Source organism: Ailuropoda melanoleuca, chromosome 11 (genome assembly GCF_002007445.2).
Source record: "Ailuropoda melanoleuca isolate Jingjing chromosome 11, ASM200744v2, whole genome shotgun sequence".
Classification (NCBI taxonomy): Eukaryota; Metazoa; Chordata; class Mammalia; order Carnivora; family Ursidae; genus Ailuropoda; species Ailuropoda melanoleuca.
The window spans coordinates 107,395,025-107,408,956 of NC_048228.1; the positions used below are offsets into that span (position 1 = coordinate 107,395,025).

The 13,932-nt window shown below is 56.2% G+C and overlaps 1 protein-coding gene across 1 annotated transcript in view; it reads left to right on the forward strand.

Annotated features, from left to right (window-relative positions):
- HTRA3 (HtrA serine peptidase 3) overlaps positions 1-13,718 on the forward strand; it is a gene marked incomplete at its 5' end in the record, with an annotated part of 29,971 nt that extends 16,253 nt beyond the window's left edge. Inside the window, 6 exons of the mRNA XM_019796749.2 lie at positions 726-920; positions 1,513-1,545; positions 2,838-2,952; positions 10,583-10,631; positions 11,726-11,821; positions 13,190-13,718. Of these exons, the coding sequence (XP_019652308.2) occupies positions 726-920; positions 1,513-1,545; positions 2,838-2,952; positions 10,583-10,631; positions 11,726-11,821; positions 13,190-13,355 (654 nt within the window). The remainder of the gene's footprint in view (positions 1-725; positions 921-1,512; positions 1,546-2,837; positions 2,953-10,582; positions 10,632-11,725; positions 11,822-13,189) is intronic.
- Positions 13,719-13,932: the final 214 nt, after the last annotated feature.

A 13,932-nucleotide genomic window follows, 5' to 3' on the forward strand; every position in this document is an offset into this window, starting at 1 on the left:
CACTCAGCACCTTACAGCGCTCGGGAGCGCCTGCTCTGAGCGTGCTTCCCGCAGCGCCCAGACCATGGAGGCAAAGCCAACACGGCCAGCTCCCAGAGCTCCCAGTCTGGCTGCAGAGTGGACAGACTGACGGGCTCCCCGGGCTCCACGTGGAAATGGAGCGAGCAGCTGTCTCGGGGCACAGACGGTGATGGCAGAGCTTGGCTAGGTCGCTTTATCGCTCCAGGCCGCAGTTTCCCTGTGCGTCTACACTGGGAGATCAGGTTGATCTGGATCAAGCTCCAGGCTTCCTGCAAGACTCTCGGCCGTACGCATCAGTTCGCGTGTGATGCATTTCCGATGGTATTCATAGCTCCTGTCAGTTCAGACGGACCTGTGACTATAGAACCACTGGGCTCCATGACCTCAGAAGCCGTGCCCAGCTGGACCGTCTGGGCATCCTTCCTGTGTGTGACCTCTGTAGCCGCCTGGGAAACCTGTGCGCTCACAGAGCATCTGAGCCTCTGTGGCAAGGACTCCAGCCTGGGTCTCTCCTACTACGGGTCAGCCAGAGGCCAGCCTGGCCTCCATCTGAGTTGGCGACTTGCCTTGGCCTTTGCCCCTGACAGCTCTCTCCAGCTGCTCCTGCCTTCCTGGGACCACCCCACTGGGGGCCTGGCCTCGATCTGGCTCCGGTCCCACCAAAGGCAGACAGCTGAGCCTCCCTCCCCGTGTCCCCCCTCCAGAAAAAGCTGCCGGCGCTGCTGCTGGGCCGCTCGGCAGACCTGCGGCCTGGTGAGTTCGTGGTGGCCATCGGCAGCCCCTTTGCCCTGCAGAACACCGTGACCACGGGCATCGTCAGCACAGCCCAGCGGGACGGCAAGGAGCTGGGCCTCCGGGACTCGGACATGGACTACATCCAGACAGACGCCATCATCAACGTGAGTCTCTGTCCCCAGAGCCCACCCCATCACTCAGAACATCCGCTCTCTAGAAGGTTCCTTCTTTATGCTCCACGGAGCTTGGGCTCCCTGTGACTTCTGCACCTGGGTGCCAGGTCCGCCCTGGGGGTTAGAAGCTGCTGCCCTGAGCCCGGGACAGCCCTTCAGAGACACAGAGAGTCTCTGCCCAAGCCACCCCGCCACCAGCATTCCTTTTGTCGCTGGTAGTATTGTTGCTGTAGCAGAGGGCACCTCTCACGCTCACAGCACCCACCTTTGTGGGTTTGCCGCGCTTCAGGCTCTCTGGAAACACGAGTCTTTGTAGAGACCCCTCGCAGCCGGTGGGATATGACCGAGCCGTGGAACAAGCCTGGAGGGAGCCTGTGGGTCTGTGTGGGGTGCATGGGTCATCCGACAGCCGTCCACGTGGCCTCTGGGGCCTCAGCTCCCTTACCTGTGAAATGGGGGTACAATGAGGCCTTTCGGTGCCACTGGGGGTGAAGTTCGATGACCCATCTATGTGCTGGTTAGAACGAGGGTCTGAAGACAGATCTTCAGGGCTCAGCTCACGTCACATCTCCTTCCCTTGCAGTACGGGAACTCCGGGGGACCACTGGTGAACCTGGTAAGTGTCCCCAAGGGCAGAAGTCTCTGGTTTTGGTACAGCCTTGAGGCAGGGATGGAACACCAAAGATGGGCCTTGAATCTTCACACCCGACAGCTGGGCTGACCCCAAGCCCGTGCTGCCCTGCCCCCCCCATGCCCCCCAGAGATCCTGGGCAGTCCAAGGAATGAAGATGACCCGAACAGCGGTCAGGCAGGGGCCACGTGCCCAGCAAGGACCTGGGACAGGGGAGACACAGGTCAGGGCTGCTCACTGCTCTGGGTCCCCCATCCTTGCATTTACATGTGAGGTGAGGGGTATCTTCATCCTCTCCCAGTCCCCTTGGGTCCCCTCCACCCCATGTCTGTCCTGGGACCCAGAGTCAGGCTCATTCTCATCCCAGGTGAGATTTCTAGAAATCAGTTCAGGGCCCCGAAGTATTGGATGCCGTCCCCACCCTGGGAGCTCCCATCCATGCTGCGGGTCAGATGTGAGCACACCCATGCGACATGAGGAGCAGTGAGGGGACTCTGGGGGAACGCAGGCAGGGAGAGCTTCCTGGAGGCGGGAGCATCTCATCTGGGGCATGGAGACTGCGGGTTTGGGTTCGAGGGGACATGCAGGAGAAAGCTAGTCTGGGGAGAAGGCAGAGCAGGAGCGGGAGGGCTCAGAGGGAGCTTCCCCCCGCCCTGAGCAGCCCGGCAGGTGTTCAGCGGGATGGGAGCCACAGCACGTGCATTCATGAAAGCTCATGCGCGTGGGCTTTACGCTAGAGGCTGGAAAAGGAGGGGTACATGCCAGGCTGTGGGGAAGAGCGCCTTCCCAGGACAGTGTCAAGAACGAGGTGTCTGTAGCCCTGACGGGATGAAGGGCAGGGGCGGGGTGGGAAGCCAGCTCCAGGGGGACAGAGAGGGTGGGGGGGGGAGCTGGGGAGCTGCCCTGGCCACACGCCCCCAGCCCCACTTCTGGAAGGACGGGAGACAGAGGCCTCAGTTCCACAGGCCTCATCACCCCCTCCCCAGGCTCCAGCCTCTCAGGCTGCTGCCGGGTGGGGGCTGTCCTCGGTGGGCAGCTTGAGGGGCAGACCGTGAGCTCCCTGAGCCGGGGGGAGGAGGGGCGGTTTTGGAGGGAGAGGTGTGGGGGTTCCCTGACCTGGAGGTGAACCCCAGAGGGCCTTTCTAGAACAGTTCGGGGCTGCCCTGGGAGCCTCCCCGCTGGGGGCAGTGATGGCCGGTCGGCCCTGGGAGCCGGGGGCGGACACGGTACTTGGTACTCGGGCTCCCGGGTGACCGTCCTCTGACCGCCCTGCCCAGGACGGCGAGGTCATTGGCATCAACACACTCAAGGTGGCAGCCGGTATCTCCTTCGCCATCCCCTCGGACCGCATCACGCGCTTCCTCGCGGAGTTCCAGGACAAGCACGTCAAAGGTACAGCGCTGCCCTGGGGGCTGCCAAGGCAGGGGACCCCATCCTTCTGTCCTTCCCTGCTCACCTGTGCCCATCCTGAAGTCCCCAGAAACCCACACCCCTCAGCTGTGGCCTCTGTCTCCCTCCCCTTACCTCATGGCCACGTGCACCCCCGCCCTTCCTGATGCTGCTCACCTCCCCCCTCCACCTCCCACCTCCAGTGCCTCGGGCCACCAGGCTCCACTTCTCTGGGCTGCTGCAGACAGAACTCACGCGTCCTTTCTTCCTTCCTCCCTCTCTCCCTTCCTCCTTCCTCCCTTCCCTCCTGCCTCCCTCTCTCCCTCCTCCCTGCCTTCTCTCCCTCCTCCCTCTCTCCCTCCTCCCTGCCTTCCCTCCTTCCTTCCTTCCATCCACTCACACACCACCTATCTATCCATCTGCCCTTTTATCCACCAGCCATCCACCCATCTACCCTCCTTCCGTCCCTACCATCTGCCCGAACCACCCACCCACCACTCCTCCTTCCTCCCTCCCTCCCAACTGCTCATCCCTAAGGACTCCCCCTTTCAGTCTCCTGGTCCTGTAGCCTGTCCGGGAGCATAGTTTCTACTCCAGGGGAGTGGAGCCCGAGCCCCTGAGCCTTAGAAGGCATCTTCCTCTCGGCCCCGTCTCCCCATCCACACAGGGATGTCCAGTTCTCCCTAGCCACGCCTGGATGGCCATGAGCTCCCACCTGGTGGAGGCCTTGGCCAGGCCCAGCTGACTCTCCCCATGAGGGCCTGCCCATCAGCTTCTTAAAGTTGGTGGTCACAGCTGCCTTAAAAAGGAGGGTCCTATATCTCCTGATCGCGGGAGCTTTCCTGGTACCCTCCACTTTCCCGCTTTTCATTTTAGCCCAAGTGAACGTCTCCCTCCCGCCATTTTGTCTCCCATGCTCCCCTTGACAATGCCCAGACCTGCCTCAGCCCCACTAGTCACACCTTCAGACTGCTTTCATGTCTCCTCCCAGCCCCCTCACGAGCAGTTCATTGAGAGCAGGGGGCTTCCTCATGCTTGCCCGATCCCCCACGATCCCACCAGCCAAGCACACGCAGCCCAGTGCAGCCAAGACCAGTGCCATGAAGACTGGTCACACGAAGAACGGCTGTTGAGGATTCCGTTGGGTTCATCAGTGTCCCTCACGTGAAGATGGCCTGGAGCCAGGGCAGAGCCAGTCTTCCCTGGAGAAGCTGGACGCTTCTATTGGACAGGGGGCCGTCTAACCCCACATCTTTTCTCCTTGGCTGCTAGGAAGCTCAGAAGTTACCCCGGGATTGTACCTTCATACCTGTCGTAGCCTTAGTCTTTCTCTAGCAGCTGAGCTTTTCTAGTGTGATTATCCTCTGCTCCAAGGGTGCCCTTGACGTTGGCTCCCTTCCTGGAAATGGGTGGATCTGCATTCCACACAGACTGAGCTGTCAGGTGACTGTTAGAAATCGGATGATTGCGGCCCCTCACTTCTTGCCTCGCTCCCTCTCCTCTCCCAGAACCCACCAGGGGCCAGCAGGGTCCATTCCTTTGTTGTGCAGAGACTGACCCTGTCAGTGCTGACCTCACCCCAGACACCCTGGGAAACTCTCGGCCCCTGTCCCCAGAGCTGTCACCTCCCCCAGGACATGTGGACTGATCAGAGAGCCCAACATATCCTAGCTGGGTGACTGAATCTATAATTTAAAGCCCTTCTGAAGTTGACTGGTGTTCACTCCTGCTGCTTTTTCTTAATAAAATTATCAAAATACTTAAACCCAGTTAATCTAAAGTTCTTTAAAACAAGGCATCCTTAAATTAAACCAAGGAGACATTAAGGTGCATTTCTTGTTCCTGTCTAGGGTATGGGGTGCAGAGGCCTCTGGGGGGCCCTCAAGGGAAGAGGGGCCACCATGCTGGCCCAAGGGAGCCTCAGCTTCAGACCCCAGGAGGGTTTGGGGGTCTGGCCAGCCTTAGGACTAGAGCGTACCCCCAGGAGTATTTGGGTCAGTGGGGCTGTGTGGTTATAGAGGTCGGCCCCTCTCTGGACTGTGGGGTCCCATCTAGCCTGGGGAGTGGAAACGTCACTTGTCTCCTGCCCCGGGGGTCTCTGTGGCCTGTGCGCCCAGGGAGAGCTGCAAGGAGGCGCTGAGGGTTCCGGCAAGAAGAGACTAGATGCACATTCCCTGGCCTCCAGGTCACAGGCAGACTGGGGACACCTGCGGGCTAGTGTTTGCCCCCTAGACCAGGAGGCAGCCAGAGGCAGGGGTGTGGTGGGACAGCACCTGTGCTCTGGAACCCACTGGCCCTTCTTCAAGGTGCCAGAGGCTGTAGTGTCCCCGAAACCTCAGTTCAGCTCTCCCCAGCCCAGCAGCTAGGACCAGTGCTCAACGTTCTGGGCTGCAGAGGGGACCACAGTGCATGTGTGTCTGCGCGGAGCCTGGACTCCCGTGGGCCAAGGGCCAAACACGGGGGCAGCCCTGAGATTTTGTTCCAGCCGGGGCGGTGGGCCGCAGGACCCCCCATATGTCCTATGAGGTCAGAGTAGGGAGGCCGGCAGGGGGTAGGGAGAAGCAGCACAGGGGGGTGGGGGACATGCGCTGGCAGGCGGCCAGGGCAGGGAGTCCCCTGTGGGAAACCAGCAGGGGCCGCGCGGCCTTCCTGGCGGCCCAGCTGGAGTGGCAGTGGCTGCAGGGGGAGGTGCGGTCGGGTCCTGGTCAGTGTTGCACTTGGAGCCAACAGGGCTTGCTGGAAGCCGGGATGCAGAATGTGAGCGGGGTGCAGGGGCATTTCCTGGGATGGGGGTTCAGGGGGTGAAGCCCCAGGTGGCAGCATCTCCCTGGCTTGGTTTGGGTTTTGTTGAGGTGAAACTCACGCTCCATACAGAACCCCTTTCAGTGCCCTGTCCAGCGGCATTAGTGTCCTCTCGGTGTGGGGGGCTGCAAGTCTCTGAAGGGAGCGCTCCGTACCCGAAGCCAGCTCTTCCCCCCCCCCCACCATTTCATTACTTTCACTGGCGTTTTTGCCGCACATGTGTCCAGAGCGGTTCCTCAGTGTGCTTAGCAGGAAGCAAAGTCAGGACGTCCAGCCCACCTCCATGTCCCAGCACAGCGCACGGGACCCCCCCGTATCTGGGTGATCTCCCCATNCTCTTCCCCCCCCCCCCCACCATTTCATTACTTTCACTGGCGTTTTTGCCGCACACGTGTCCAGAGCGGTTCCTCAGTGTGCTTAGCAGGAAGCAAAGTCAGGACGTCCAGCCCACCTCCATGTCCCAGCACAGCGCACGGGACCCCCCCGTATCTGGGTGATCTCCCCATGAAGGAGGAGACACAAAGTTGTCTGCTGACCCAGAAATTCAATCAGGCCACCCCGCACCAGCCCCACCAGCCCAAGTTTCTGGAGAAGCCCCAGCTGGCTGAGCCTGCTGGCTCTGGGGTGGGCAGGGGGCTTCCAACCAAGGCCTCTCACAGGATGGCCTCTGCCTCTTCGGGGACAGGGTTGCACGCCCGCCCGGCCAGGATGCTGCTCACATAGGAGCTTGGGAAGCTCGCGCTCCTTCCTGTTTTGAAGCTTGACCTTGGGGTTCCGAGCAATCCCGACGAGCGGCCAGCACCCATGTCAGGAACGGGATGGAGGGCCGAGGCCTCTGCCTGGGGACTCTTTCCTACCTCTGAGAACCTTGCCCCATCTATGGGTGGAAATGCCACCTAGGGCGTGACTCCCAGATTCCCATCTCCAGCCTGGCCCCATCGCAGAGCGCTGCACTGGGATACGCAGGTGCCCTGTCCCCACAGGCCCTTCCCAGCCGAGGGGTCCTTTCAAAACGTCGGGCAGACCAAGGGCCGTCTCTGCTCAAAAGCATCCCAGGGCTGCATCTGCTGGGGGCAAACACCAAAGCTACAGGCCCAGCAGAGCCCTGGGCCAGGCCTCCCCTTTCCCCACCCCCACCCCCTGCTGGCCTCCTCTCACTCAGGGCCACCCATTCCATCGATCTGTGCAGAAATGTCAGTTGAGATGTTTCGCCCACTTTAAAATTTGGGTTGTTTGTGTTCTTACTAGGTTTTGAGAGGGGCCTGGATGCATCTTGGATGGGAGCCTTTGTCAGAGAAATGAGCTGCAAATGTCTCCTCTTGCTGCTTAACTTTTCATTCCCCTGATGGCTCCTTCAAAGAGTGGACGTTTTGTCAATTTTTATGAAGTCTCATTTGCCAATTTTTTTTTTAATGGCTCGTGCGTGTGTATCTAAGAAATCTTTGCTAACCGGAGGTCAGGAATATCTTCTCCTACATTTTCTTCTAGCAGTTTACTTTCCGAGGTCTTCGCTTTAGGACAATGATGCATTTTGAATTAATTTTTTAAAAGAGTGCAAAGTATGAATCAAAGTTCTCCTTCTTTTTCCCCACTTTGGAGAGCCAGTTGTTCCAACATCCTGTGTTTTTCTCTGCTGAATTGCCTTTGCTCCTTTGTTGAAAATAAAATGAGTCCGTTCTGTCCCACTTGTCTGTCTCTCTGTCTGTGCCAGTGTCACACTGTCCTGATCACTGCAGCTCTGATGCGTCTTCAAGTCAGGTGACGTCAGCCCTCCCGCTTTGTCCAGCCTCCAACGTCCTTCTGGTTTTGGGGGATCCTTTGCGTTTCCGAATGGATTTTAGAATCAGCTTGTCAATTTCTGATTTCATTTTCAATTGTTTCAATTGTTCAATTTCAAAGTTCAATTTCTTGATTCTTCGTTACCAGAATATACAAGTAAAGTTGATTTTTGTATGTCAATGTATTACGAGAGATCCTGTGCCCTTGACAGTGGGGTTTCCTGTGGGTTCCACCAGATTTAGCATATAGATGATTCTGCAGTCTGTGCATGGAGTCAGTTTTGCTTCTTTCTCTCCAGGCTGGATGGATGCCTTTTCTTTTGTTCTTGCCTGGCTGGAGCCTCCATAAGGTATTGAATAAAAGTGGTGAGAGTGGAGGGGCTGGCATCGTTCTTGCCCTTGGAGAGAAGAGAAGGCTCCAGTCTCTTACCAGCAAGTAGGGTGCTCACTCAACGTCTCTTGCAGGTGTCCTTCATCAGGTGGAAAAATTTCCCTTCCATTTGTAGTTTTTATTAGGAACAGATGTTAGAAGATTTTGTGAGATGCTTTTTCCACCTTTTGAGATGACGACTTTCCTTTGTGATCTGTTCATGTGGTAAATTGCCTTGGCTGATTTTTGAATGGTAAGCCATCCTTGCATTCCTGGGATAAAGCTCCTTCCGTCGTGATCCATTATCCTTGGTATATATTGTTGGATTTGATTTGCTGAAAATGTCTAAGGGTTTTTTGCAGCTGTCTTCATGAGGGGTGTTGGTCTTGTTTTCCGTCCTGGTCTTGGTATCAGGATGATGGTTGGGAAGTTTTTAGGAAGAACACACGTCCTCTGCCTCTCGTCTGTCCTCCTTTCTCTGCTACGAGACTGCTTCACTTCTGACACCCCGGTGACCAAATGCAAGGGGCTTCCCCACACCAGCTGGCTGTCCTACTGTTTCACCCAAGTCTGACACTGTCTACGTGGAGATAGTGTGAGAACTCACGGTTAAGGTCGCACAAGACTGCCCTCAACTTCAGATGCCGATCACAAGGCCAGCCTGTCACCTGTGCTTCTGACCCACCGGCTAGAGATTGGGGTTCCCACAGCCCCCTCCTTGGGTTTGGGTCCTTGCTGGACCAGTTCATAGAGCTCAGGAAAACAGTTCACCTGCTAGATTATCAGTTTGTATATAAAGAAGTATGATTCAAGAACAACAATAGGAGAGAAGCACAGGGTAGGTCTGGGAAAGGATGAAGAGCACACCTCCACGTCCACCAGCCTGGACTCCCTGACCCCCTCTCTTGGAGCCTTCATCATGTAGGCATGACTGGATCAGTCACTGCCATTGGCGATTATTTCCACCTCTAGCTCCTCACCTCTCCCCAGAGGTGGCATGGAGGTTGGGGCTGAAAGTTCAACCCCTGAATCACACTGTAGGTTTCCTGGCAACCAGCCCCATCCTTAGGGGCTTCTGAAAATTCCCTTGGTAACATACACTTGGGAGTGGTTGAAAGGGGCTTGTGGTATGAGTAACAGAAGATGCCCTTTGCACATTTATCACCGTGAGGCTATTTCAGGGGCTGACAGCAAAAGATGTCCCCAGAGCGCTTGTCTCAGGGAATTACAGAAGTTTTAGGGGCCATGTGCTGGGAACCATTAATGAAAAACCAAACCACATATTTCTTATTATAAATCACAACATCACTGAGGTGTTCACCCATTTTCAGTTTTCTAGAAGAGTTTGTGCATAGTTGGTACTATTTCTTTCCTATGCGTTAGGTAGAATTCTGTGGGACCATCTGGCCCTGATGTTTTCTTTGTGGGGAGATTTTTAACTACAAGATAGAGGCAGGGCTTCTGTGGTTACCTGATTCTTCTTGATGAGGTCTGGCAGTTTGGGAGCTTCAAGAAATGTGTGCATTGTATCAGAGTTGTCAAATGTGTCGGCATCCGGTTGTTCATAATTACATCTTACTACCCTTTCGAAACCATAGGGTCTGTGATGCTGTCCCCTCTCCTCTGCCTGGTCCTGATATGGATAATTGTCTTGTCTTTCTTTTTCCTACTTTTGGCTGATCAGTCTGGCTGAAAGCTTATCGAGTCTATGGATCTGGAAGAGTAAGCCTTGCTCTTCGTTCATTTTCTGTATTGGATTTCTGTTTTCTAGTCTTTATTATTCCCTTTCTTCCGCTTACATTGGGTTTCATTTGGTCTTCTCTTTCTGGTTCTTAAGGTGAAAGCTGGGATCAGTGATGTGAGACCTTTCTTCTCTGATATTGGCACTCTCACCTGCACCTCACAAATCCTGATATGTCGTTTTCCCATTTTTATTTAGTTTTAAATACTTTCTAATTTCCTTTTTGATTTCTTCTTTGAAGATGGAGTATTCAGAAGTGTGTTATTCAGTTTCTAAGTTATTGGACATTTTCTAGATACCCTCCTACTACTGATTTCTACTTTAATTCCACTGTGGTCAGAGAGCACGTTTTTATAAGACATTTTAATTGTGCTGAGACTCGTTTTATGGTTCCAAATAAGTAAATGTTATTTCTGGGGCTAAGACACCTTCTAACTCACAGGCTGGTGCAGCCAAGGGATAGAGCTGCCACCTTGGCAAGTTGTGTGTTTAAGTCTCCAACTGGAGGGCCTGGCACATGGCTAGTGCTCACTGGGCATTATTGGCTAATGTTGTAATTTATGGGGAAGGTGGGAGAAGGTAACAAGTTCAGATCTGAGCAGGCAAGTTTGGGGAGACTGTGAGATGGAGGCTGGAGAGGAAAGCCCCATTGGCCATTGGGGTTTGTGTGTGGGGCTCAGTGGCAGAAAAGCTGTAGGAACTGATGTGGTTGTATGGGGCCTGAAGGCAACGGTGGGCAGGAAGTCACCAGACTAGGCAGGACATCTCCCAGCTCCTCAACAGCAGCCTGGAGGAGAGAGGTGGCTCTAGGCCTGTGACCACAAGGGATGGATCTTGCTGCTTTTTGCTCCTGGGGGGGGATTTCGGCCCCACCTGGCCCCTTAGGGAGGGCAGAGGCTTTCATAGTGGCTCTAACGGAGTCCCGTCATGTTTTGTTCCCAGACTGGAAGAAGCGATTCATTGGCATCCGGATGCGGACCATCACACCAAGGTGAGTGTCTGAGGATGCAGCCCTGCTGCCCCTCCATCCTCATACTTCTCCTCACCTCTCCGCCCAGACCCTGCCCAGCTGTGCCCAGCCACCTGCAGGTGTTCCCGAGGGCCAGACACACTCAGAGTCCCAAGCCTCTGCTCAGGCCAGCCCTCTGCCTGCAATGCCTTTCCCCCCTCTGTCTGATAGGTTCCTTCAGCACCCTCAGGACTCCATTCAGGTGCCCCCTCCTCCAGGAAACAAGCATTTGTGGCTGCCACAATGAATTACCACAAACTGGGTGGCTTAAGATGATAAGAATCCGTCCTCTTACAGTTCTGGATGCCAGTCGTCCAAATCAGGGTGTCAGCAGGTCTGTGCTCCCACTGGAGGCTCTGTGGGGATGGTCCTTCCTTGCCTCTCCCCACTTCCGGGGGTTCCAGGGATTTCTTGGCTTATAGCCACATGGCCCCAATCTCTGCCTCCATCCATATGTGGCCTCTGTGTCCAAATATCCCTCTTCTTTCTCTTATAAAAGTACCAGTCCTTGGATTTGGGTCCCACCCTAAGCTAGGATGACCCTACCTAGAGATCCTTAACCAATTAGATCTTCAAAGACCCTATTTCTACACAAAATCACTTTCTGAAGTTCTGGGTGGACATAAATTTTTGGAAGACACTATTCTGCTCCCCGTGCCACTCAAGTGGGAGGAGTACCACCTCTTCCCCTGCATAGCTGTGCTTCCCTTCCAAGCACTGCACTGGTCCCATGGGTTGGAATTGCCTGTTTGTGCCCTGCCCCTCTCAATGTTGAATCTGAGCTCCTTGGGAGTGAAGACTGTGTTCTGCTCATCAGTACTCCATCAGTACTCCATCACCCTCCCCTGTCCACACTTCTAACCATCCACCTTCAGTAAACTTTCTCTTGCGGAGCCCATGTCAAGTGGAGGACACTGAGAAGAACCAATGACAACCCAGTAGGAGAGAGCAGTTTCAGGGTCCAAAGGAGATACCTCTCCTGGCCTGGGTGGTGGGGGGAGTGAGGGCAGCTTTGTGCCATGGAGTTAGTTCTGAGACTCAGAAGAAGTGTGTTAATTGTGGAACTTCCTTTTCAGTTTGGTGGAAGAACTAAAGGCCAGCAACCCAGACTTCCCGTCGGTCAGCAGTGGGATTTACGTGCAAGAGGTTGCCCCAAACTCACCGTCTCAGAGGTACGCTGCACTCCGCGAAGCAGGGAGGCTGGACAGGAGGCGATCAGACATCCTGGAAGGTGGGGTTGGGTGGGCATGAGGCCTAGGGTGGGCCCGCTTCAGTGACCCTGCATGACCTTGAGCACCCCCGCCCCTGGTACATGACATGGCACGGAGTGGCGGGTGGGATTCTGGCCTAGCATCTAAGCCAGGGGCAGGCTGCAGAGATGAGGTACTCCTTAGAGAATTGGCAGTGCCCTTCCTCGGCCCAGTATGTCCTTTCCTTTGGGTCTGGAGAGACAGAGTAGGGGAGACCCCCCCTGAAGCTCAAACCCCAATCCAGCCCAGCTCCCATCAGCCCGGTGAGCCAACCGGGGTCTTCCTGGGCCTGTTTCCTCATCTGCAAAATGGACACGATTCGGTCGTCTCTTTCTCCCCTGAGGAGGCTTTGTCAAGATCCAATGAGACTAAGCACCGTTTTCTTTGAAACCATCTAGTACTGGAGAACGGTTGACTGCAGCACCGTGAGCTGAGGCAGCCTGTATAGCACGGGTGCCACAGGCTTGCATGGCCAGCCCGGGCCCCACAGGGGCTCTGAGCAAACCCTTCCCTCCTCTGCCCCAGGTCTGGGTCTGGACGGTGGGGAGGCTTCATTTGGTCTGTGGTCTACACAGTAATCCCTGAAGCTGAGGTTGGGCACAGGGGGTCTGTGAGGGGCAAGGGCAGGGTGTGGAGTGGAGAGGAGCCAGGCAGGCAGGCCTCCAGCCTCGCAGGGCCCCCTCTACCAAACAGGACCCCCTCCCTGTTTTCTGTCATGCTGTCACAGGAGCCATGTAGCCAGGTGCTCGGTCCACAGCTGGCCTGCAGTGGAAGTTGTTGAAACATGGGTCTGGGAAGCCAATGAGTAGCTGCCAAATTCAGACCCCTTATTCAAGGTTTCAGCAGTTAGCGGGAGGGGCCATGGGCAGGTCCCCTCAAGAGCCAGAGCGGTGGGCTCAGTGGCAAGGCTGGCTGCTGCTGACCGAGGCTGCCTAGTCAGTCAGACCTCACTGCAGCCTGGACCTCGTAATCTGCAAGCGTGTTCCCACATGGGACTGCAGATGTGGAAACTGAGGCTCAAAGGGGCGTGGCCTGCGGCAGCCCACCTAAGAAGACTGCTGCCAAAAATTGAACCCAGCAGTCTTCATGTAGAGAAGAAGCAGGCTCACAAAGCACTAGCCCATCGCAGGACATCAGTTTCCATCTGGTGTAAGACCCTTGCGGTCAGGACGCTGTTCTTACCTGTCGAAATGATTTTTCTTAAACTACTGCTGTTCAACCGAATCGTCCCCTGAGCAGGGTCTGGGCCTCACAAGGATGTGCGGTGACTGCGTGTCTCTCCATTGGCAGAGGGGGCATCCAAGATGGCGACATCATTGTCAAGGTCAACGGGCGCCCCCTGGCGGACTCGAGCGAGCTACAGGAGGCGGTCCTGACGGAGTCCCCTCTGCTGCTGGAGGTGCGGCGGGGGAATGACGACCTCCTGTTCAGCATCGCACCCGAGGTGGTCCTGTGAGGTGGTCCTGTGAGGGTGGGGCCCTCCCCACATCGCCGAGTACCAAAGCCTACAGCCTGGGACAGGTGCCAGCCGAGAGGTCCCGTCCAGAGCAGCTGCCTCCCACAGGGTCAGGACGAAGGACCACGGACGGTCCTCAGCAGAGCCAGTGGCCTCCTCCTGGCCGTCCAGGGGCAGAGCCACAGGCAGGGCTTGGCCAGGGACCCACCTCAGCCTTCGGGAAGGCTGAATTCCACATCACAGTGCCATGGGGGAAGCCAGACGTCCCCCTCGTACAGATGCTTCTGAGGGCCACCTTCGAAGTGCCGGGATGTCAAGAACACTCCTCTGGAGCTCCCCACAGGTCCCACCCTCCCTTCTACGGCCCTGCCTTTGCACCTGTCCAACCTCTATCTAAATACCCAACCTGCTGCTACCCCACCCTTCCCTCCGACTCTCCCGCTCAGGTCAGTTCCCAGCCCGTCCGCCCCGAGGAATGCCTCCCAGCCCCCTGCACCGGATACCACAGTGCCCACCACACAGAATGACCAGGGTTGTCGCTCCACCAGCCTGGAGGCCCTGGAGGGCGGCCACGTCT